This window comes from Hemitrygon akajei, chromosome 9 (assembly GCF_048418815.1).
Source record: "Hemitrygon akajei chromosome 9, sHemAka1.3, whole genome shotgun sequence".
Taxonomy (NCBI): Eukaryota; Metazoa; Chordata; class Chondrichthyes; order Myliobatiformes; family Dasyatidae; genus Hemitrygon; species Hemitrygon akajei.
The window spans coordinates 82,832,641-82,856,473 of NC_133132.1; the positions used below are offsets into that span (position 1 = coordinate 82,832,641).

The 23,833-nt window shown below is 38.3% G+C and overlaps 1 protein-coding gene across 2 annotated transcripts in view; it reads right to left on the bottom strand.

The window, feature by feature from the left end:
• Positions 1 to 6,795: 6,795 nt before the first annotated feature.
• ascc3 (activating signal cointegrator 1 complex subunit 3) overlaps positions 6,796 to 23,833 on the bottom strand; it is a 360,447-nt gene continuing 343,409 nt past the window's right edge. For both annotated transcript variants that reach the window (XM_073056467.1, XM_073056468.1), the window contains exons 40-42: positions 16,541 to 16,732; positions 13,910 to 14,085; positions 6,796 to 7,980 (exon numbers count right to left, since the gene is read on the bottom strand). In XM_073056467.1, coding sequence (XP_072912568.1) covers positions 7,833 to 7,980; positions 13,910 to 14,085; positions 16,541 to 16,732 — 516 coding nt within the window. In that variant the 3' untranslated portion in view covers positions 6,796 to 7,832. The remainder of the gene's footprint in view (positions 7,981 to 13,909; positions 14,086 to 16,540; positions 16,733 to 23,833) is intronic.

Here is a 23,833-nt window from a genome sequence, read left to right on the forward strand (position 1 = left end):
AATCTGCTTCTCACAAAGCCATACTATCCCTAATCAAACTATGTTTCTCCAAATGTTTGTCAATCTTGTCTCTAAGAATCCTCTCCATAATTCAATATTTTGTCTAGCACTGGCATAAGACTCACTGGCCTATAATCCCCAGGAGTATCCCCATTACCTTTCTTGAACAAAGAAATAACATTTCCTATCCTTCAGTCTTCTGGTACTACTCCACTGGTGGCCATTGAGGATGCAAAGGTAATCACCAATATCATAGTAATCTCTTCTCTTGCTTCCTAGAGTAACTCGGGGTATATCTAATCCAGCCCCAGGGACTTTTCTATCCAGCACATTTTCAAAATTTCCAGCACATATTCTTTCTTAACCTCAACATATTCCATTATATTAACCTGTTCTATGCTGTCCTCACATTTGTCAATGGCCCTCTTACTGATGAATATTGAAGCAAAGTATTCATTTCCTTACTTTCTGTAACTCCAGGCACACTTCCACTTTTGTCCCTTATTGGTTCTACCCTCACTATATTCATCCTCCTGTTCTTCATGTACCTTGGAGTTTTCCTTAATCCTACTTGCCAAGGCTTTTTCATGTCCCCTTTTAGCTCTCCTAAGTCCCTTCTCAAGTTGTTTCCTGACTACTTCATAACCCTCAAGAGTCCTGTCAGATCTTTTCTTCATAAACCTTAAGTATGCTTCCTTCTTCATCTTGACTAAATGTTCCACCTCTCTTGTCAACCATGGTTCTCTTGCCCTACCGACCTTTCCCTGGCTCAATCAGACAATTCTATCCAGCATCCCATGCAAGTGCTCCCTGAACAACCTCCACACTTCCATGAGGAAATATGGAAGTTGTTCCACATTTTCACAGTTCCAGCAAATCTCCCAACAAGCACATTGGTCTCTTGAGTTTGGTGTAACCTGTTGCTTTTATACATGCCATAATTATCCAAAAGAGATCCCAATGATCTACAATTCTGGAACCGTGTCCACTGCACCAATTCTTCAGCCACACATTCATCCTCACTGGGGCACGACAAAGACAGCAATCCAGAGATTGTTGCCCTTGATGTCCTGCTTTTTAGTTCCTACCTAGCTCATTATATTTTCCTCAGGATCTCATCCCTTTTCCTAGCTATGTCATTGGTACCAGTATGCACCACAACTTGGCCTGCTCACCTTCCCCTTAAGAATGCTGTGGACTCAATCTGAGACTGATGCTAAATAAACAATTACCTGATAAATTTTCTATATGGAGACACTGAAAGTAAAATAAAGAGGAAAATTCATTTCATAAATGGAATTAGACAACTGGGCTAGGAATTAAAATACAATATTCCAAAGAAAATACACAAGATGAAAAAAGCAGTTTATGCAATTTACTTAAAACCCTCACACAATTAGATAAACTGGAATCTAAGCTGTCCCAAGATTTATTGGCTTAGACTTAAAATTAAGACGTATTATAGATTATGATTTCTATAGGCATGGCATGATGAATATGCAAATTAACTCATCTGAGAATGGTGTAAAGATAAAAATACTTGCTATTGTTGGTAAAACCATTAAAGAGGAGCAGGTAAATTGGATATGACATCTGTAACCGGATAAAAATATTAAGTTGTACCATCTAATGAGCAGAGGAACATAATATGTGGCTTCTCATAAATTCAATTGAAACATTGCGATTTAAGTCTTCAGTCTGTCCATAAGTATGAATGTATCTAAAATTGTTACACGGAAAATATATTAGTGTGGCTTCTGGATGTGAGTGGGGTGGGGTGGAGAGCAGCCAGGTGTTCATCAGCAGGTGGGAGATTACAATTCCTCACAGTGTGCTTAAAAAAAACCCCAGCTAAGATATTAACTTTGACAAATTGCATTCTTGCCCAGTGGAGCTGCTGTAGCAATATATAGTCATTATTATTTTAAACTGAATTCCGTGCAAAAAATTCTAGCACTTTAAAACAGTTTGCACTTTCCTTTCCCAATTTTAGTCAGGTGCACCATACAAAAGGTAACGGAACAAGAATAATCACAGAATCCTTCATAACTCCTAATGACCTAATTAGGATTCTAAAGACTGTTCTGTGGTGTATGAAAGCATGAAACCTCAAAATAAGGATGTATTTCATTTGTATTATGACACATGCTGAAGGGCCTGAATTCAATTTTATTGTAATTTTCCTTGGTTCTAATTGTGGCAAATCAGAGGTTATTAAAAATTGATATCAGGCAACACTGACTTTAACAATGGGTATAAAGAAATGTTTGGAAATCCAGTTGGACTGGGATGTAGTTTACAAAGTTTGCCTTCAGTTCAGAAAATGCAGTAATTGTTTATGGCCTCTGGGTTGTCTTGGAGATGAGTTTCTGGAAATTAAAAGAAATGGAGAGAGGTGTCCCGGTCTACCAACACTGATAATGGTTCTGAGAGCAAGGACCAACACATACTGTATATAGTTTCAGAATGCTTGAGTATAGATGAGAAGTTTTGGGTGGTAGAGAAAATTAGAATATTGGGAAGATTGGTGATTTCTCAGGGTCAAGCGCCATATACATCAAAAATGGTAAAGTCATTCTTGAGGGAAAAAGTTGCCAGTATTGGGTTTTATTAGATTTGGAGACTGCGATAGTGGTGGGGAAAGCTTTCACATTTTCAAATTGTTTCCTACTCACGAACAGGAGAAAACCTGCAGATGCTGGAATCCAAGCAACACAAACAAAATGCTGGAGGAACTCAGCAGGCCAGGCAGCATCTATGGAAAAGAGTACAGTCAACGCATCTGGCCAACACACTTCAGCAGGACTTCTGAGTTCCTCCAGCATTGTGTGTCTTGCAACCTTTTCCTACTCATGTATTCGTTCAAAGGATTTTAAATGTTGTAACTTTATATGCCTCTGTTACAAAGTTGTTCTCTACAAATCCTTTCCTTCCCACCTTAAACGTACGTCCTCTACATTTAGACTCTTCTCTGCTGGGGAAAAGGTTGTATCAATCTATCCCATTCATGCCCTTCATAATTTTATAAATCTCTGTAACAGCTTAGTCTCCTTTACTCCAGAAAAAAACCTCCCAATCTCAGGCCCCCAATCTGGGAAACACTCCTGTAAATCTAGTTTCAATCCTCACTAGCTTTCTTCCTTCCTTCCTGTAGCATGGTTATCAGAATTGAAGTGCTGTCTAACCAAAATTTTGTACAAGTGCAACATGCTATCCCCATGATTGTACTCAATGCCATGTGAAATGAAGGCACTTCTGTTTTCTTGATTTGCCACTTTCAGGGAATTATGTACCCGTCGCTATGTTTCTTTGTTCATCAAAACTCCCCTGGGACCTGCCATTCACTGTGCTTGTTCTGGTCTGGTTTAACTTCCCAAAATCGTCAATTCACACTTGTCTGAGTTAAATTCCATCTGCTATTCCATTGCCTATTTTCAATTTGATCAATATTCTATTGTAACCTTAGAGAAGCAAAGAACAGGTAAGCAATTTTGGTTTCATAATAATTGTAATAGTCCTCTGAGAAGATGAGAAATAAACAATAGTCAATAAACAAAATTAGTCATTGTCTAAACTGGACTTTAATAATTAATTCTCCCATTTTGTTAAAGAACAAAAATATTTAATGAGTAAGAAAGCTTTATTCGTTTTAAAGCACAGAACAACAGTTTTCACCCTTTTCATGCCAAAATCTAAGGATTAGTTCTCAAGTTAAAAATATCCGGAAAATATCTAGTTATTTGAGACAGTTCAATGATTTTTAATAGATGCAAAGATAGTAAAGGGCATAAGTAACAATTCTATTCAAATGTAACCCTTATTATGAAATAAATATTTAAAAAAAATCTTAATTCAGCTTTAAAGCTTGTTTAATAATTAAGAATATTCAGATAAAGAAAACAAAATGAAGCATATCTTTCCCAAAAAGCAATTTGTGGCTTGAGAAATTTACAACATACATGAATAGAGCCTGGCCCAAGGTTCGCATGCTGATTGAACAATAATTAAGAATGAGCTTCTATGCTTTTGGAAAATGCAAAATTAATTGTAATACCTTAATTGTGTCCAGTAACAGTGAATTGTAAAGGTTGACTCAATATGAATTATAAGCAGGAGATGGCTATGTGTCCATTCAAGCCAATTTTGTCATTCATTAAAATATTGTAATGTCAACTCTACATGACAAATACCCTTCATAACCTTTCACCTCCTTACTTATCAAGTACCTGATTAAAAACTATTCAATGACTGTTACTAGTGTATTTTGAGGAAGGGAGCTTCAAAGACACATACACCTAAAAAGATATTTTGCCTCATCTATTTTAAGTGGTCAATCCCTTAGTTTAAAACATGGCTTTTTATTTTAGATCTCCTCACATGAAAATTATCTTCTCTATATTCACTCTGCCAAGGCACAACAGGACCTGTCATATTTCAGTCGTCCCATCTTATTTTTAACTCCACCAGATGTAAGCCTAAGCCATCAATAGGACAACTGACCCCTTTCTCATAACCTGCAATTCCAGGTATTAGCATGGTTAACTGTCTTTGAACTGCTTGCAACGCACTGACTTCACTTACGTGAAGTTTCTGTTTGGTACAGTAGAGGTATTGCCTCACTGCTCCAGAAATCCAGGTTCGATCCTGATCTTGGGTGATGCCTGTGTAGAGCTCGTACATTTTTCCTGTGACTGTGTGGGTTTTTTCTGGATGTTCTGATCCCAGAGGTGTGCAGGTTGGTAGGTTGAATTAGTTGGTAGGTAAGCTACCTTAATAAGTTGAAGGATGTTAATGGAAGTGAGTGGGTGAGTGGAGAGTAAAATGTGATTACTGTAAAGGGGTGCCCAATGGGATGAATGGCTTGTTTGTGTGCTGTATCTCACTATGTCTGTTCCATAAATATGGAGACAAATCATTAATCTTAATAAAAATCACCAAACAGGATATAAAACCTATAACTGTTTTTGTAGCTTTTGATTTCTAGATAGATTGAAATTAGTTCTAAAAATAAAATCCTATCTTGATGAATTTTTTGGTTGGCAGATTATGTAAACATTCAATTCACATATAGACTCAGTGACCACTTTATTAGGTACAGCAGTGGAATCTGGTAAGGCCTGCACAACACTGCTGTAATGCATGGCTATTGTTGCTTTCTTGTCAGCTTGAACCAGTCTGGCTGATCTCCTCTGACCACTCTCATTCTCAAGGAGTTTTCATTCACAGTCCTGCAGTTCACTCGATTTTTTTTGTTTTTTTTCTTGGTCCAATCTCTGTAAACTCTAGACTGTTGTGCATGAAAATCCTGGAAGATCTGCAGTTTCTGAGATACTCAAACCACCCTATCTGGCACCAACTATCACTCCACGGTCAAAGTCACTTAGATCACATTTTTTCCCCATTCTGATGCTTGATCTGAACAACAACTGAACCTCTTGACAATGTCGGCATGCTTTTATGCATTGAGTTGCTGCCATGTGATTGGCTGACTAGATATTTGCATTAATGAGCAGGAGCATAGGTGTACCTAATAAAATGGCCACCGAGTGTAATCACATTTGCATTATAGGCAAGACAGTACTTCTAACAGATGCCCTGATTTGGTCTGTAACAGAGTACTGAGGAAGTTACCATTCTGCAATACCATTACTTATACTTTAATGAAATCCTTCAGAGCCAACATTACACCACTGAAAATCGGTTAAATAATTCACACAGAGCAATCTGTACAGACTTGATAGGATTCCCTTTTATGCAATAGTTAGGAGGTACAAAAAAAAACCACATGCTGCATAAAAGGATTTATCAATAGCAATTATAAGCAGTTGACTAAACCACTAATTAGAATATTAAAATATAAGATAATAATGAATGTATTTTCTTGCAAAGAGTACCTCAAAATTATGCACTTTCACTAGCAATTATCTTTTTAATCTAATCTCTTCCAAAGTCCACAGCAGGGGAAGAATCATTCTGATCTGTCTATGCTTACATCAGGTAATGTTGCAGTGCAGGTAAGCAACACGCTTAGAATCTTCTGACTTGGTTACTGTGTCACTTAAAATAACCATTTTACTCCTGGGAAACATAGAATTTAAATGGAACGTTAAAGTTTATAGCTTGTTTACTTAGTATAAACTTAACTCAAGCGATCTCATTTACTATTTTAGCCAAAATAATGGATGAGACTACGAACTACTACTTCTGATATCGTATCCTATGCTGCTTTGAAAATACAATCAAGGAAAAACATGACGGCTACATTTAACCCCCCTCTCTATGTTCAGTCTTACTGGCAGTTGCTACTCACTCATTTGACATTTTATACTTAAAATATTGTTCCGCAATTTGAATCTTACAACCACAATAATTGCAATTTTGTAAGCAACTATTTCAAAGTGCATTTCACTCCTTTGCCTATTCCTTCCTACTATTGCACATATCAATCAAAAGGATTTCACATTATCCTGCTTTATAACAAGCAAATAACAGGGAGATACTGGACAAACTGCTCCATTAAAAGAAGTATCAATGTGTATAAATAATGGAATAAACACAGTGAAAACTCATTTAGTTGAATCAGTTATACTGTATTATCCAGCCTTTATATTATTGGTAAATAACAAAAAATAATTTATTATTCAGGGATTATTTAATAAGGATGGATGAAATACAAAACTCTCTCATCAGAAAAAGGACAAGAAACAAGGAGGCTCTTTTAGCATCTTTTGAAGTATTCTATAATACATCCCTCAATAACTGTGTTTTAATATAACAAACAGGACAAGACAAATATAGGTGTTGCATAAAGTTTAATGGTTTTGTACATTTGCAAGCAGCATTGTAAACTTCAACTTATATTGAATGCCAGTTTCCCTTTTGGCAGTAATGATCATTTTTTTCTTGTGGTAGTAACTATTCTTTCCACAACTTAATTTTCACAGATACAACTAAATTGATATTGACAAATGAAGTGCTGCAGCTCTCACTGCAGAGAAAGGTTACTAGGTTTAACCTGACCCCATAGTTCTGAATGTGTCAAGTTTAGCCTTCATGTTACCATGGAAATGAATACCCTCTGCACTCAGTCGATATGGGAATGAATTTTCAATCACAACTTGCCTTTATATTACATTATCTTCTTTCTCATCATACAGATAGTTTTTTTTAAATATACTTTTATTTCATAAAAAATTAATGCTGATTGTACAGGCTTCTATTTTGCCTTGCTGATATTCCTGGTGAGTTTGATCTTCATTCAAAATAACTTACACTATATAGAATAATCTTTTAAACACTCTGATATCAATTACAAGAACTATATAAAGTCCATGCTTTATTGGTTATGAAGAAAACTGTAGGTTGATTTCTTTATCGTTTAGGTAATCACATTGATCAACACCAGTTGTAGAGGCAAATTTGTATTCACTGAATAAGTGTGATTTTGATTAAAAATAAGATACTCTTTTAAAAAAAAAGTGCCAATGACTTCTATAACAAATACATAACCAATATAAAGTAATATTAAAGGAAGTTGTGACTCTTAATAGATAGCTTTCAGCTTTTTGCCTGGTGCATAGGTGAACAATAGAAGGAGACTCAAATTATCTTGGTATAGCAGTAATCTAAAATACAAATTTACATAAGGCCACCAAGCTGTGCAGAAAATTCATGCTGGAAGTCACTTCAGCAGCCACTTGTAATTTCCTTTGAATCTGAGGTTAGAAGTTGCATCTACTAAGGCAAGTATCATGGAATTTCAGTGTGGCTCCAGCACTATCTGTATTGCAGGATCTCTGCTCCTGGGTTTTTCCAGCACTAAACCCACCATGTCAGGCCACAGCCAGGTCATTCATGGCATCAGAGACCTCCATGTCGACCTGAGCAGTAATACTTGCTGGTATCACGTCCAAATAAATGTCATACTGCTGGTCCAGCCCCAGGTAGCTATCATTCATTAGATAGAATGTGTAGATGTACCTGAAAGCAAATAAAAAAAATGGTGCAGTTCTTTAAATGCCTACTTCACTTTGAAAAGAACAAATAATGCAGATTAATTAACTGCAGATCTTGCACACTTGCCATTTCCAGCATTTTACATTATACCTTAAAATACATACTTTTGTACCCTTTCCTTAATATTATCAAAACTGATTATATGCAATTTACCTTAATACCAGTATTACAAAGGTATTGTCTTATCATCAAAAACAGTACTGCTGAAATTTTATTGGGTTTAGAGTGAAAATATAGAGCGGATCTTGTATTTATACTGCCACTACTAGTATTTAAGATAATGTAATAAATTATATTTTAGTTAAAACCTTGCAGAAGTTGAGGTTTTCCAAACAGGAACAAAGCGTACAAGATTGAAAAAATAATGAGGAACTGCTTGCAGGTATGAGTCTTGGAGAACACTCAACTCACTAAAAGCTAGGAAAGTTTAACCAAGTTATAAGGAATACAAATTGAAAATCGTGCTTTATTTCTAGAGTGAAATAATTGAGAAGTAGGAAGTCAAGTTCAACCTGTTTAGATATCAGTTAAATCACACTTCAGTTCCACTGGTGTCACAAACACCAGTCTGGACTAGTCTATTTTTGTGTTGATATGTAATCCCATGTGGTCATGAGGAAATATTTGAGATAGATTTGCCATCAACAGTGCAGCAGACAAATTTATAAGTTCTATAAGATCTTTCAAAATTTTGACATATTTTGAAGAGATAAATAGGTGTATACCAATTCATTTGGTTAGGGAATTAAGTTTTAAACAAAAGTCTTGAACTTAAAACCATTTTCATTAATAATGTCTTTTAAGAAGGGAACCTGCCACCCACATTTGGTTGTGGCCTATAAGAGACACCGGTTCCATATCATTGTGGCTTTCTAGCAGGTTCTAAGAATTATTTTGACTGCTCAAACATCAGAACATCAGGCTTCCAGAGATGCGAATGGGTAACTATGATGTTGTTGGGATAACGGAGACATGGCTGCAGGGAGATCAGACCTGGGAAATGAATGTACAAGGGTATACGTGCTATCGTAGGGACAGAAATGTGGGCAGAGGGGGTGGGGTGGCCCTGTTGGTGAGGAATGAGATTCAGTCCTTTGCAAGGGGGGACATAGGATCAGGAGAAGTAGAGTCTGTGTGGATAGAACTGAGGAACAGTAAGGGCAAAAAGATCCTAATGGGTGTTGTCTACAGGCCACCAAACAGTAGCATGGATATTGGGTGCAAGTTGAATAGGGAGTTAACATTGGCATGTGGCAAAGGTAATGTCGCAGTTGTTATGGGGGATTTCAACATGCAGGTGAACTGGGAGAATCAGGTTGGTGCTGGACCCCAGGATAGGGAGTTTGTAGAGTGCCTACGGGATGCATTCTTGGAACAGCTTGTACGAGAGCCGACCAGGGACAAGGCTACTCTGGATTTAGTCTTGTGTAATGAACAGGATTTGATAAGCGATCTTGAAGTAAAGGAGCCATTAGGAGGTAGTAAACATAATATGATAAGTTTTTATCTGCAATTTGAGAAGGATAAGGGCAGATCAGAGGTGTCAGTGTTGCAGTTGAACAGGGGAGACTATGGAGCCATGAGGGAGGAGCTGGCCAAAGTTAACTGGACGGATATCTTAGCAGAAAAGACAGTGGAACAGCAATGGCAGGTATTCTTGGGAATAATGCACAAGGTGCAAAATCAGTTCATCCCTCGGAGAAGGAAAGATTCAAAGTGGGGAAAAAGGCCCACAGTGGTTGACAAAGGAAGTCAGAGATTGCATAGCATTAAAAAAAAGGAAGTATGACAGAGCTAAGGAGAGTGGGAGGACAGATGATTGGGAAATTTTTAAGGAACAACAGAATTTAACTAAAAAGGCAATACGGGGAGAAAAAATGAGGTATGAATGCAAGCTAGCCAGGAATATAAAGGAGGATAGCAAAAGCTTTTTTAGGTATGTGAAGAGAAAGAAGATAGTTAAGAACAATGTTGGGCCCTTGAAGAATGAATTGGGTGAAATTGTTATGGGAAACAGAGAAATGGCAGAAGAATTTAATAAGTACTTTAGATCTGTCTTCACTTGGTAAGACACAAGCAATCTCCCAGATGTATGGATGGGCCAAGGACATAGGGTAACAGAGGAAATAAAACAGATTGACATTAGGAAGGAAACGGTGATGAGTAGACTGATGAAACTGAAGGCTGACAAATCCCCAGGTCCAGATGGTCTGCATCCTAGGGTACTAAAGGAGGTGGCTCTGGAAATTGCGGATGCATTGGTAATCATTTTCCAATGTTCCTTAGATTCAGGATCAGTTCCTGAGGATTGGAGAATGGCTAATGTTATCCCACTTTTTAAGAAAGGAGGGAGGGAGAAAACAGAACTATCGTCCTGTCAGCCTAACATCAGTAGTGGGGAAGATGCTAGAGTCCATTATTAAAGATGAAATAGTGGCATATCTAGATAGCAGTGATAGGATTGGGCCAAGCCAGCATGGATTTACCAAGGGCAAATCATGCTTGACTAATCTATTGGAGTTTTTTGAGGATGTAACCAGGAAGTTAGACAAGGGAGATCCAGTGGATGTGGTGTACCTCGATTTTCAGAAGGCATTTGATAAGGTCCCACATAGGAGATTGGTGGGTAAAATCAGAGCTCATGGCATTGGGGGGGAAGATATTGACATGGATAGAAAACTGGTTGGCAGATAGAAAGCAAAGGGTAATGGTGAATGGGTGTTTCTCTGAATGGCAGATGGTGACTAGTGGGGTGCCAGAGGGCTCGGTATTGGGACCACAGCTGTTTACGATTTACATCAACGATTTAGATGAAGGCATTGAGAATAACATCAGCAAGTTTGCTGATGATACTAAGCTGGGTGGCAGTGTGACATGTGATGCGGATGTTAGGAGAATTCAGGGTGACTTGGATAGGCTGAGTGAGTGGACAGATATTTGGCAGATGACGTTTAATGTGAATAAGTGTGAGGTTATCCACTTTGGGAGTAAGAACAGGAAGGCAGATTATTAACTGAATGGTGTAGAGTTAGGTAAGGGAGAAATACAAAGAGATCTAGGAGTCCTTGTTCATCAGTCACTGAAGGTGAATGAGCAAGTGCAGCAGGCAGTGAAGAAGGCTAATGGAATGTTGACCTTTATTACAAAGGGAATTGAGTACAAGAGCAAGGAAATCCTTTTGCATTTGTACAGGGCCCTGGTGAAACCACACCTGGAGTATTGTGTACAGTTTTGGTCTCCAGGGTTAAGGAAGGACATCCTGGCTGTAGAGGAAGTGCAGCGTAGATTCACAAGGTTAATTCCTGGGATGTCCGGACTGTCTTACGCAGAGAGGTTAGAGAGACTGGGCTTGTACACGCTGGAATTAAGGAGATTGAGAGGGGATCTGATTGCAACATATAAGATTATTAAGGAATTGGACAAGATAGAGGCAGGAAATATGTTCCAGATGCTGGGAGAGTCCAGTACCAGAGGGCATGGTTTGAGAATAAGGGGTAGGTCATTTAGGACAGAGTTAAGGAAAAACTTCTCCCAGAGAGTTGTGGGGGTCTGGAATGCACTGCTTCGGAAGGCAGTAAAGGCCAATTCTCTGGATGCTTTCAAGAAGGAGCTAGATAGATATCTTACGGATAGGGGAATCAAGGGATATGGGGACAAGGCAGGAACCGGGTATTGATAGTAGATGATCAGCCATGATCTCAGAATGGCGGTGCAGGCTCGAAGGGCCAAATGGTCTACTTCTGCACCTATTGTCTATTATGGGATGAATGGTCATTACTTTCATATAAATTTATAAATCCTGGGCAAAAATTATGAGTCACTAATTTGTTTATAATTTAGCTTTAATATTGACATTTGAATAACAGAAGCATACAAAGATTCCTCATCAGAAGGATCTTTCCAAGATGGCGGCGCGACGCAGCTTGCAGTGGCCACTCCGGAGCTGATTATCTGTTATTTGTGAAGTGTGGTGCCGTGCGCAATCATAATCGATTGAAAACGGACGTGGTAGCACGGAGGAACATCGGGAAATCTCCAGGAAGACCTTCTTCGTTGCTGCTGCTGCTGCTGTGAGGTCTGGGTCTCTGCTGGGAAGAACAGGCCCCTAGTCCTCGGGGTCGCGTTGCCGATGGTCGTTGGTGGGGCCGTCTTAATATGCTCGGCAGAGGAAGGTGCTCAGAGAAGCTGTGCTGGAGGGGATGGTCGTCGGCTCGGAGGTTTGACAGACTCGGAGTCCGCTGCAGTCAGGTCGCTTTTGGTGTGTGCTGCATCTGCGGGGCTGGGTTCGACAGAGCTTTCATTGTGTGCTGCGTCTGCGAGGATGAGTCAGGCAGCGCCGTGGAAGTCCATAGCGGGGATATTCCCTTCTGCCGCCGGCGTGGGATGGCGAGTCTGTCGGGACCCCTGGGGACTTGTGGAAACTGTGTGGTGATTTCTTTTGAACTTATAGTCCTTTAACATCTTTGGACTATTTTTACTGTGCCCATGATCTGTTTTTTATCAATTATGCTATTATTTGCACTGTTGTAACTATGTGGTTTTGTGCAGGTCTTGTAGCTTTAGTTTTTGGTCTTGTTTTGTCTGGTGGGTTTGGAACTCCTTTCCGGGGAACGCATTAAGACGGTAGTGCGATATTAATACGCAGCAGCCTCTCCGGACTCTGGATTGGGGATTGCCAAACGTTATGTGGATTTTCGGGTGTAGTCTGTTTTGTCATATGCTTTTGTGATATCATTCTGGAGGAACGTTGTCTCATTTTTTAACTGCATTGCATTTGTGGTTTCTAAATGACAATAAACTGAATCTGAATCTGAATCTTGTGAGTAACAGTGCAGTACACATTGAGGTATTTGTTTCACTGAAAATCCTAAAAAATACAGCAGGTTAACCCAGACCATATCCAAATATTTTATTTCTCAAGTAATTTCGAGGGTCCTTTGGCTAATTTTAGAAAGTGGAAGACAATTGAGGATTAAACAGTTGATGTCTGCCTTGACTCCCATGTTGTAACAAATGGAGCTTTTGCTTATGTTAAAACCAGATTACAGAAAACTGCATTCATAATTATTTTTAAACTTAATATTTCACTTTATTTAAGAACTGCTTTCTATAGCTGCCTAAGGTTAAATTTACAGTGAGATCAATCTTGAATACAGGCATTAAACAATGAGCACTTCAATGTTATTTTTGTAAGCTTAGACAAGATCAAATTAATTCACACCATCTGTCTCTACAGGTGTAACTCTGAGATATCACTATTTTACCTGTTGGTATAACAGTCAGTCAGAATACCATTGATTGTATTATCTTATTGTTAAAATGTTTTAAAACATGTAAACATCTTGGATGGTTCTTGGTAATGTTATAAATTATAGTAACATCATCACTAATATGCAATGCCCTCGCTCCCTACTATCAGGTTCCTTTTGCCACTCATTCCTTATTTTTCTGGCTTACATTATTAGCTCCAAGTTTCTCAAATTCACGAGTCCTATTCATGAACTTAATTCTCTCTATGACCTTGGCCCTCCTTGTTTCTGTAAACACCTCCAATTCATGCTCCTCTCCGGATTTTCTGCACTTCTCACCAGCCTCTTATGTAGCTGCCATCACATCCTCTTCCCCAACATTTATACATGCATTGGTATGACCCTTAAGCTGTCAATAATCTAGAACATGGTTCTCATACCTTTCACCTTTGTTTCCCTCTACCCTGTCAAAACCCTCCTATCTTCCCTCTTCTATTAGATTTTTGCCACATACGCTAATATCTCCATCTGTTGCCCAGTATCAATTTTTCATGTTTTGTTAAGCACTTTAAATATTTTTACAATGGTAAAATTACGACATAGATGTGAGTTGACAGTGGTAGTAATGAGTATTATGATCTTACCTTCCAGTGACTTCAGGTGTATAGAAGGCTAGAGAAACAGTGCTTTGATTTCGAACATATCCTACTCGTTTCAAAGCCACCAATTCCTTTTTGTCTATTTCCCCCAGAATGACAACCCAGCCTTCATCTTTGGCTTTTGTGAAACGTGGTGTAATGGCTTTGCTGCTATATTTTCTCTGACAACCAAAATGAGATATCAATCAGAAAACATTGTGTGTTCATTAAGAACAATTATAAACATTTCCTATGTAAGCTGCATAATACTTTTAAAGCAGAGATAACTAAGATCTAACTGATTATAGTCATTGTTTTTCTTATTCCACTCCTCCTTTATTTATACTCTAATTCTTGTTTAGCTCTAACTTTTACCAGTAATTGTAAAATGTCTTTGACCTATATACAGCACTTACATAATTTCTGCTTTTCATTTTAGATTCCTAGTATGTAGCTTGTTGCAATTTAAAAATTCACATTAAAATACCTTGAAACACTTCACAAAATTAAAAACATTTTGACTGCAGTGATCTTGCTTACACGAACAACGTTTCACACGCACAGTCCACTAACTGAGAGCAGCAATTTAATCTGTTCTTCCAGTGTTGACAGAGAGAGATGGAGGATCCCCTTTGACAATGAAGAAATATCAGCAATGCACTGACGGGTATGTCTAAATTATTAGCATGAACCCATGGCCTCTTAACCTCAAAATGAGAGCACTACAAAGCTGACACGAGCTGATCATTGTTGGTTAAAAGGTCTGTTAGCTATTACTGGAAAAGGAACTAAAGTTAACATATTGTCAAAAATCCGCAATTGCTGGAGCGCTGACTTTCTCTTTCAACAGGTTTCCAATGATGTAATACAGTGGAGCATTGATAAGAACATGCTGTCACCTCTTTCAGTTAGTTTGAATGCAGAGCACTTTGATAAGACTGCCTCACCATTTCAGAGATTAAAGAGTGAAATCAAACTTGGAGAACAGAGAAACCAAGATTGAACATAGCACAGTCACCTGACTGACTGCTTTTAGCATAAAGTGAGGCCAATAATTTAAACCTACTTCTTTCTTTAAATAATTAACAGAGTAATATTTTGCAGATGTCTGATACAACATTATTTCTTTCACAGCTTCTGGTAAAAGATAAACTCAAGTAAGATTACTTTAAAAAACTATGTCATGTTTGTCTAATATATTAATCTCCAGCAAAATAAAGTTCCATGGTAATCTTTAAGACATTAAAGGCAAAAAGATATTCAGAAGAGATTTACTAAAATGATTGATGGACTGAAGAAGCTGAAGCTATTCTTCTTGGAAGAGTGCACTGTAAGGAAAACATATGAAGGCACCCAAAACCATGAAAGTCAGGAATCAGGGTAGATTGAAACTGTTCCTGCTGGTGAAGGAGTCAAGAACTAGGGAACACAAAATAAAGATGATTGGCATAAGAGCCACAAGTCAAATGAGGGGAAAACAAACTTTTTTTCCTGCTATAAACAGTTGATGTTGACGATGCACTGCCAAAGGTCAAAACAGAGATATATTCAATTATAGAATTCAAAAGTTAGCTGGATAATATAACTGAAAGGAGTAAGTTTATAGGACAAAGCAGAGGGGCCAGAAGGGTGGAACTTGGTTGCTCTATCTGTAGCCAGTAAACTCTTGATAGGCAAAATGGCCTCCAGCACGGTAATTACCTTGAGAGTCTATGAAGCCCATTTACAACCAAATCAGATGTAAAACCAGTTTCTGCACTGTTTAATGAAGTAGCAGAATTATTAGCATGAAAAATTGTATATTTGTCCAATGATATCACATTTAAAATGTCTCAATGATTATATGTATACAAAAAAAATCAACAATAATCTGTTTTAATGGTTTTATAAAGGAGTATACCTAAAACTCCTAATTTTCCATTAACAGGCAACCCTCCCAGCCCCACGTCACTGCAGTGGTACCTTCCTGATTTTTCACAATTCAAACCAACTTTATCTCTGCATGTCAAGAAATGCAAGTTCAAAATAAATAAGTTATAAATTGGACACCCTAAAACACTGTAAATTGTTTAAAGTTCCTGAGAGTGAATTTTATTCCGTATCTCAAATTTTTGGAGAGTGATTTGTGAATTCTGTAAGGAAACATTTCAGTAATCTAAATAGCTATAATACTGGGGTTGCCTTTTATTGTTTTATGTCAATGGTGTGTGCAGATTTGCATGGATTCCTCCAGAAATCAGGCCCTCAGAAGTAGGAAGTCTTTGTGTTGACACTTCCTACCACTATTCATCAAAAGTCCTATCTTGTAAAGGGCAAAAAGTAAATATTCCAATCCTAGCAAGCAAGGTATAAATAGATTTAGGTTAGAGATCAGACCATAAACCTTCTGAATATTACAATGTTTTAAATTTGTTCTTTTTCTGCTAAATTGCAGAGGCTTGGTACACGATGCATTAGTCTTGTTTTCCAGCAAGGTCTGCTGGACTCCCAATATTCTCAAAGGTGAATTATTGGCTTTCTATCTGTTCTAAAAAACTCAGAAAAGTTAATTTTAACATGACCAGCCTAGCTGTGTGAGAAATCTTACTATATTGGAAGGGCTATCATTTTCACAATTTTCCCAATGAAGACTTGTACCTTGTTGCGTGCTGGCCCTATCCTGCGTAGATGGACTTGAAGTACGTGTTCCTGATCTGCATGCAACTGTGTCCAGTTTTTCTCATCTCGCAAGCCAGTGGAAACATTCGGCAGCGTTATCTCATTTTCCCCCCAGCCTTTGATACTCAGACTGACCTCAATGACAGGAAGATGGAACAAGAAATTCCAAGCCTAAAAGGATGAAAGAAATTTGAATAATTGTACATTTCTTTGGTCTCTACAGTTCCATCAGTTTACAAAGCAGCTTTCAGTACAGACTTCTTAATGATTTACAGCAATTGAGAATTAAAATATCTGCAGTAAAAGACAAAGATTTGTTAACATTATATAAATTTGGATATCAGTGAATAGAATACACTTATTACGAATGGTCAAGGTTCTCTGCACCTCTCCCTGTACAGGTACTAAATACATCCTAGGCAATTGGTTCTTGCTCCCTTTAAATTCCTTTTTATTTCTGTTAAGCAAGAATGTTTTCCACAGCAAAGAAATACATTTAGCAGAGTAATGAGCATTAATGTCTGTAATAGGGTCCATCCAATACCATAACACAACTTCTACACTATAACACATCTCCCACACCAACTGTACATCCCTAACATTCTTCTTGTCATGCTTTAAGCCATCAATATATCAGGCCACATTTACAATAGAGAGAAATGGGCAGTTGGTGTTTTGGGGTTGAGACTCTCCTTCTTCATGAAACATTGAACGTTCATTTCTGTTCATTGATGCTGCCTGACCCAGTGAGTTCTTCCAGGATTTTGCATGTTGCTCCAGATTCCAGCATCTGCAACCTCCTGGGCTTCATTATTCTTAGTATCCTCTTCTTCCAAAAAAATGCTTTATTTTACCTCATAACATTGCCTAGCAGTTCCTCCACACACCTTATACAACCTCTGGAGACTCAAGCAACTGATTCCAGATAAAGAGTTTTGACTCAAAATGGTAACTATCCCTTTCCCTTTATTGATGCTGCATGACTTGCTTGAGTTCCTCAGCTCCTTTGTGTGTTCCTCCTCACACAACTTCTGCCATTTCTCGACCCAATGGTTACCAAAATAATTGCTTGTATTTTTGTCAATCTTCTGACTTGAATGTCCCAGAATTGACATCTACATCATTTATTATTATATTGAAATTTGTCCTGTACTGTGCCTATTGTCTTGCTTATTATTAATTAATTAATTATTGTATTGCCCTGCAATTTTTTGTGCACTTTATGTAGTCCAGTGTAGTTTTTGTGTTGTGTTACATAGTCTAGTGTAGCCTTGAGTTGTTTCACATAGTTTTGTGTTGTTTCATGTAGCACCAGGGTCCTGGAGGAGCGTTGTTTTGTTTTTACTGTGTACTGTGCCAGCAGTTTATGGTCAAAGTGACAATAAAAAGCAACTTGACTTGACTTGAACTTGCAAACATGAGGTCACCTAAAATTCTAGTATCCATGGCATCCATGTTGCACAGACCACTGACCAACATGGACTTCCTTAAGAGAAATGCTTGCCATAGTTATATTCAAATCACTCCATGGCCACAGTATTCCTTCTCCCTGTAACCTTCTTCCATTCCACAATCCAGAATATCTTCACTTGTTCAATTCCTGCCAATTGTTTATCCCATATTTTAAAGACAAATTCAGTGGTGAGCAGAGCTCTTGATCTACAGAATTCCTATTTGAATATTTCTAACTCTCTTCCCTCATTTTGGACACTTAAGCCATGAAGAAGGGTCTTGGTCTCAAATGTCAACTGTATGTTCATTTCGATGGACGCTGCCTGGCCTCCAGCATTTTGTGTCTTAAAACCTTTAGGTTCTCTGTCAGTGTGTGCCCAGCAGCACTGAAGCCAAGATCAGATCAGCTTCAGCATCATTGAATGGTGCAGCAGGGGTTGTCTGGCCTACTGCTCTTCTTGTTTCTTCTGCTTGGTGTTTGTTAACATGTATACAAAACATCTAGTTAGTTGACTCTATTAAAAGGACAACATACCCTTAGCATCATTTACCCTAAATCAAAATTTCATCAAAACCAAGATAATTATCAATTTTGTTTCTAAATTTGAGTGCAACAATGACAAGACTTATAGCTGATCACCATAAGCTTCGGACACACTATTTCCCTTCTGAATAAATTTGACCTTTGATCTTTTGGTACAATGATCATTACCAACATGACTTTTTTTCTTCTTAAAGACGGAAACTGTCCTTGCTTCCTCTGGGCAGAATAAGTTGGCTGCCTTTCTCTTTCCTCAAAGTACGTTCCATTTGCCCTATCTTCTACTGAGGGAGATATTCACTGTTCATGGCTTTTCTCCTCAGAGAAGTGGTACCAATCCTCCTCACCCTTTTTGGTGCAGAATATGACATAGCCTGTTACCAAATTTTACACAAACAAAAGCCTTGATGCAAGTACTGAGGTAAAAAATTCTCAATAAAATAACTAGTTTAACATTTAGACCATCATAATTCCAGGGTATGTCATCACTGCTAAAAGCAACTGAGGTGAACACATTGAAGGAGTTTATAGGTAAAAAGATACCCTCAAAACCACTTCAAAAACATTTGTCTATCTGGAAAAATATATCAAAGCACAACTAGTGTTATTTATATGGAGAACAGTCAAGATAACAACACATTGTTTATCAGTGTGTTCAAGTGTTATTGTGCTAATGCAGCTACAGAAGATAATTCATTGCTTAAATATATCACAAAGCTCTTAGATGGTAGCTGCTTTTTGATTAAAAATAAAAACTAGGCTATTGCAGCCGAGGCTGCTAAAACATTTCAATACGAGCAAAACATATTTATCTAAAGATTAATCTTCATCATTTGAATCAGATGAGAACATCTCCCTGCATGCAATTATTTAATTAGCTGGCAAAGCTTCTGCTGGTCACCAGCCGTTCAGAGCATACTGATGGCAGAACAGATGCAAATCTCCAGTGATGACTGCCTTTTCTCATTACGACTGCAATTAGCACTTAAATTGGTGCTTTAAACCCAATAATTTCCAGAATATTTTTTTTTCATATATTTTAGTTGTGATTGTCGTGCCAACCTGACAGAGACAGATTGTAGAATAAATTACAGATCCAAATAATTTTCCCAATGAACAGGCTACAGTAACTATTTTTATTAAAAACATTAATTATTTTTTCAAAATGAGTATAATCTTATTTCCAAACAAAATTTATATTTCCTAGATTCTGTTAAAACACAAAACATCATTCTGCATGTGCATTTCTGTTTCTGCAATGCTCATTATTAGATATTTATATTCACTTTATTTTGGGATATTGTTGGAACATTTCTGCCCACAACAGACTGCCTGTCTGCCATACAGTAGAAGGGCCAAACAAAAAAAGAGCTTTGAAGTTTGCACGTTGCTTATTTGGGTACCACTTTATCTTTGAACTCTGGTTTATTCAGATAATGAAAGCTTTAGTTGTAAACATTTTACCAATGAGTAATTAAAAAACAAATGCTTATGTTATATTATTTTATTACATTATATTTCAGAACTAAACATATATTTAAATTCAAAAGATTTTTATTCTTTTGTGGGCAAAGTAGCAAAATCATTAAGTAATCAGTGGTTTTCACCAATGACCCTGAGTTTGAAGAAAAAAATGGGCTTTGTTAACTAAGTTAGAAATTACTAAGCAGTTATATATTGCCCATAAGAAAGTGACAAGCAATCTTTTTGAACCACTGCTCTCCATATGAAGAAGATATGCCCATACTACTATTTCAGTACAGTAGTTCAGTATTTAGAATGAGCAAATAATAGTGGAATGCTAACATTTTTCCAAATCAAAGTAATGTTTCCTGGTTCATGCTTATGTGTCTAATGCCCATATTCTAGGTGGCTGAGGTTGAAAACTTGGGAGGCAATAGAGAAGAAGTAATGGCTAGTTACTGCAATACATTTGGTAATAAGTACACACTGTAGCTATGTTGTCAGTGGTGGAGGGAGTATATACTTAAGTTCCATTTTGTAGAAAATTGCACTCCTCAATCCTTCGGAGAATATTCTATCACTCTCCTAATGTAACTTGTAACTGACAATTTTTAACAGTCTTGTAACAGTTTTGCTCTCCACACCTACTGCCTGACCAGAGGAGCATTGCAGATATCATATGGTAAACTAGCTACTGAGAAAATGACTTCTAGTCATTGCAAATTGACTACTACACTGTTGCAAATTGTAAACTGTAAAGTCAAATTCCTATAAGGGACAGAACAGTTGGAAGGATTCAGTTTGTATATCATTTCTTATATTGCTAAGCATAGGCTACAGATGGGGAGCTTTGACCAGTGGCCAATCCGGCCATTTAATTTTGAGAGGAGGGGGACTTCAATTATGTCCAGTGTCTGAGTACAAAAGGTAGCAATGGGTCAGTAGAGCAAGAAAGAGCTTTGACCAAAGATGAATCAGCGTTTGTGATTGATTAGCAAAAGCAAATTAAAGGAAGGTGGGGCAAGCACAGGGGTTGTCATCAGAGTTGTCAAAGTCAGAGTGGTGATCTTGAAGCTTTATCTCTTCAAAGCTTTCGCAAAGAGAAGCTTTCAGTCAGAGAAAGCAAAAGAAAAGCTCTAGGTTAAGTTTTAGGATAGCAGAGATGCTAGCCAGGATAGCTGAATGCTCCTTCCTGTGTGTGATGAGGGAAGACAGGAAGACTGTCAATGTTCCTTACAACTAACTGTGAGGTGCTTCAAGCTGCAGTTTCTAGCAATCCATGTTAAGCAGTTGGAGCTGGAACTGGATGAACTTTGGACCATTTGGGAGGCTGAGGGGGTGAGAGATAGGACATATAGAGGTAGTTACACCCAAGGTGCAGGACACAGGAGACTGGGTGACAGGAAGGGGAAAGGGATTAAAGAGCCAGTGCAGAGTACCCCCGTGACCATTGCACTCAACAACAGGCAAATCATTTTGGATACTGTTGGGATGGGGTGGGTGTTGACCTAACAGAGGAAAGTCACAGTGGTCGGGTCTCTGGCACTGAGCTTGCCTCTGTGACTCAGAAGGGAAGAGGGGAGAAGAGATACACTGTGCTGATAGGGGATTTGTTAGTTAGGGGAATGGACAGGAGGTTCTGTGGGTGTGAACGTGATTCCCAGATGGTATGTTACCTCCTGGGTGCCAGGGTCTGGGATATCTCAGATCAAGTCCTCAGCATTCTTAAGCGGGAGGCTGAACAGCCAGAAGTAGTGGTTCATATAGGTACCAATGACATGGATAAGATGAGTATCAAGGTTCCGCATAGGGAGTTCAGGGAGTTAGGTGCTAAGTTAAAGGGCAGGACGTCCAGGGTTGTGATCTCAGGATCGCTACCCATGTCACGTACTAGTGAGGCTAGAACTAGGAAGATTATACAGTTTAATATGTGGCTAAGGAGTTGGTGTATGACAGAGGACATATGATTTTTGGATCACTGGCATCTCTTCCAAAGAAGGTGGGAGCTGTCCAGAAAGGAGGACTAATATTCTGGCGGGAAGGTTTGTTAATGCTGCACAGTGGGGTTTAAACTAGAGATGTGTGGGATGGGAACCAGAGTGCCACAACAGTTAGTGGAGAGGTTGCAGAGGCAGATGTTGGTAAGACAAGTTAGAAATCAAAAGGTAGAGCATGGTGCGACTAGTGACCTGAGCTGCCTATATTTTAATGCAAGAGGCGTCGTAGGACAGGCGGATAATACTGCTGAAGATGAGGTAAGTGGTTTAGAAACAGAAGTAAGGTGTAGTGAGGAGAGGCTGTTGATAGGGCAAAATTGCAGTCAACGCGATGAGTTGCAATGTAAAAGTTGCACAAAATCAAAAAGGGTGAAAACAGGACTGAAGGTGTTATATTTGAATGCACGTAGTATAAGGTAGCTGAACTTGCAGCACAGTTGCAGATTAGCATGCATGATGTTGAAACCAACATTGAATTGTGGCTGAAGGGAGATTATAGCTGCAAGATTAATGCCCAAGGACATGCATCGTATCGAAAAGACAAGTAGGAAAGCAGAGGGGGCAGTGTTGCCCTGTTGGTAAAAAATGAAATCAAATTATGAGAAAGAGGTGACATAAGGTCGGAAGGTTTTGAATCATTGTGGATAGAGCTAAGGAACTGCAAGGGTAAAAAGACCTTGATGGGAGTTGTATATAGATCCCCAAAGGATGTGGTCTACAAATTACAATGGAAAATAAAAAATGCATGGCAGAAGACCAATGTTACAATAAGTCATGGGGGACTTGAAGATGCAGGTAGATTTGGGAAAAATGCAAATTAGTGCTGGATTCCAGGAGGGTGAGTTTCTACAGTGCCAACGAGATGGCTTTTTAGAGCAGCTCATGGTTTAACCTACTAGGGGATCAGCTAATCTGGATTGGGTGTTGTGCAATGAACCAGAATTAATTAAAGAGGTTAAGGGAAAGGAACTTAGGCGCCAGTGATCAGAATATGATAGAATTTATCCTACAATTTGTGTAGGAGAAGCTAAAGTCAGATGTATCAGTATTACAATAAAGGGAATTACAGAGGCATGAGAGAGGAGTTGGCCAGAATTGATTGGAAAAGAACACTGCCAGGGATGACAGTAGAGCAGTAATGGCTGGAAATTCTGGAAGCAATTCAGAAAGCACAGGATATATACATCCCAAAGAGAAAGAAGTATTCTAAAGGAAAGATGACACAACTGTGGCTAACAAGAGAAGTCAAAGCCAACATAAAAGCCAACGAGAGGGCATATAATAGAAAAAAATCAGTGGGAAATTAGAGGATTGGGAAGCTCTTAAAAACAAACAGGAAGTAACTAAAAAAGTCATTAAGAAGGTAAAGATGGAATATAAAATTAAGCTAGCCAATAATATTAAAGAGGATACCAAAAGTTTTTTTCAGATACATAAAGTGTAAAAGAGAGGCGAGAGTAAATATTGGACTGTCGGATAACGATGCTGGAGAGGTAGTAATGGGGGACAATGAAATGGCATATGAAGATAAGTCACCTGGACCAGATGTGTACACTCCAGGGCTTTGAAAGAGGTGGCTGAAGGGATCGTGGAGGCATTAGTAATGATCTTTCAACACTGGAAAATTGCAAATAGCACTGCCCTCTTCAAAAAGGGAGAGAGGTAGAAAAAAGGAAACTATAGGCTAGTTAGCCTGACCTCAGTGGTTGGGAAGATGTTGCAGTTGATTATTAAGGATGATGCCTCAGGGTACTTGGAGGGACATGATAAAATAGGCCATAGTCAGCACAGTTTCCTCAAGGGAAATCTTGCCTGACC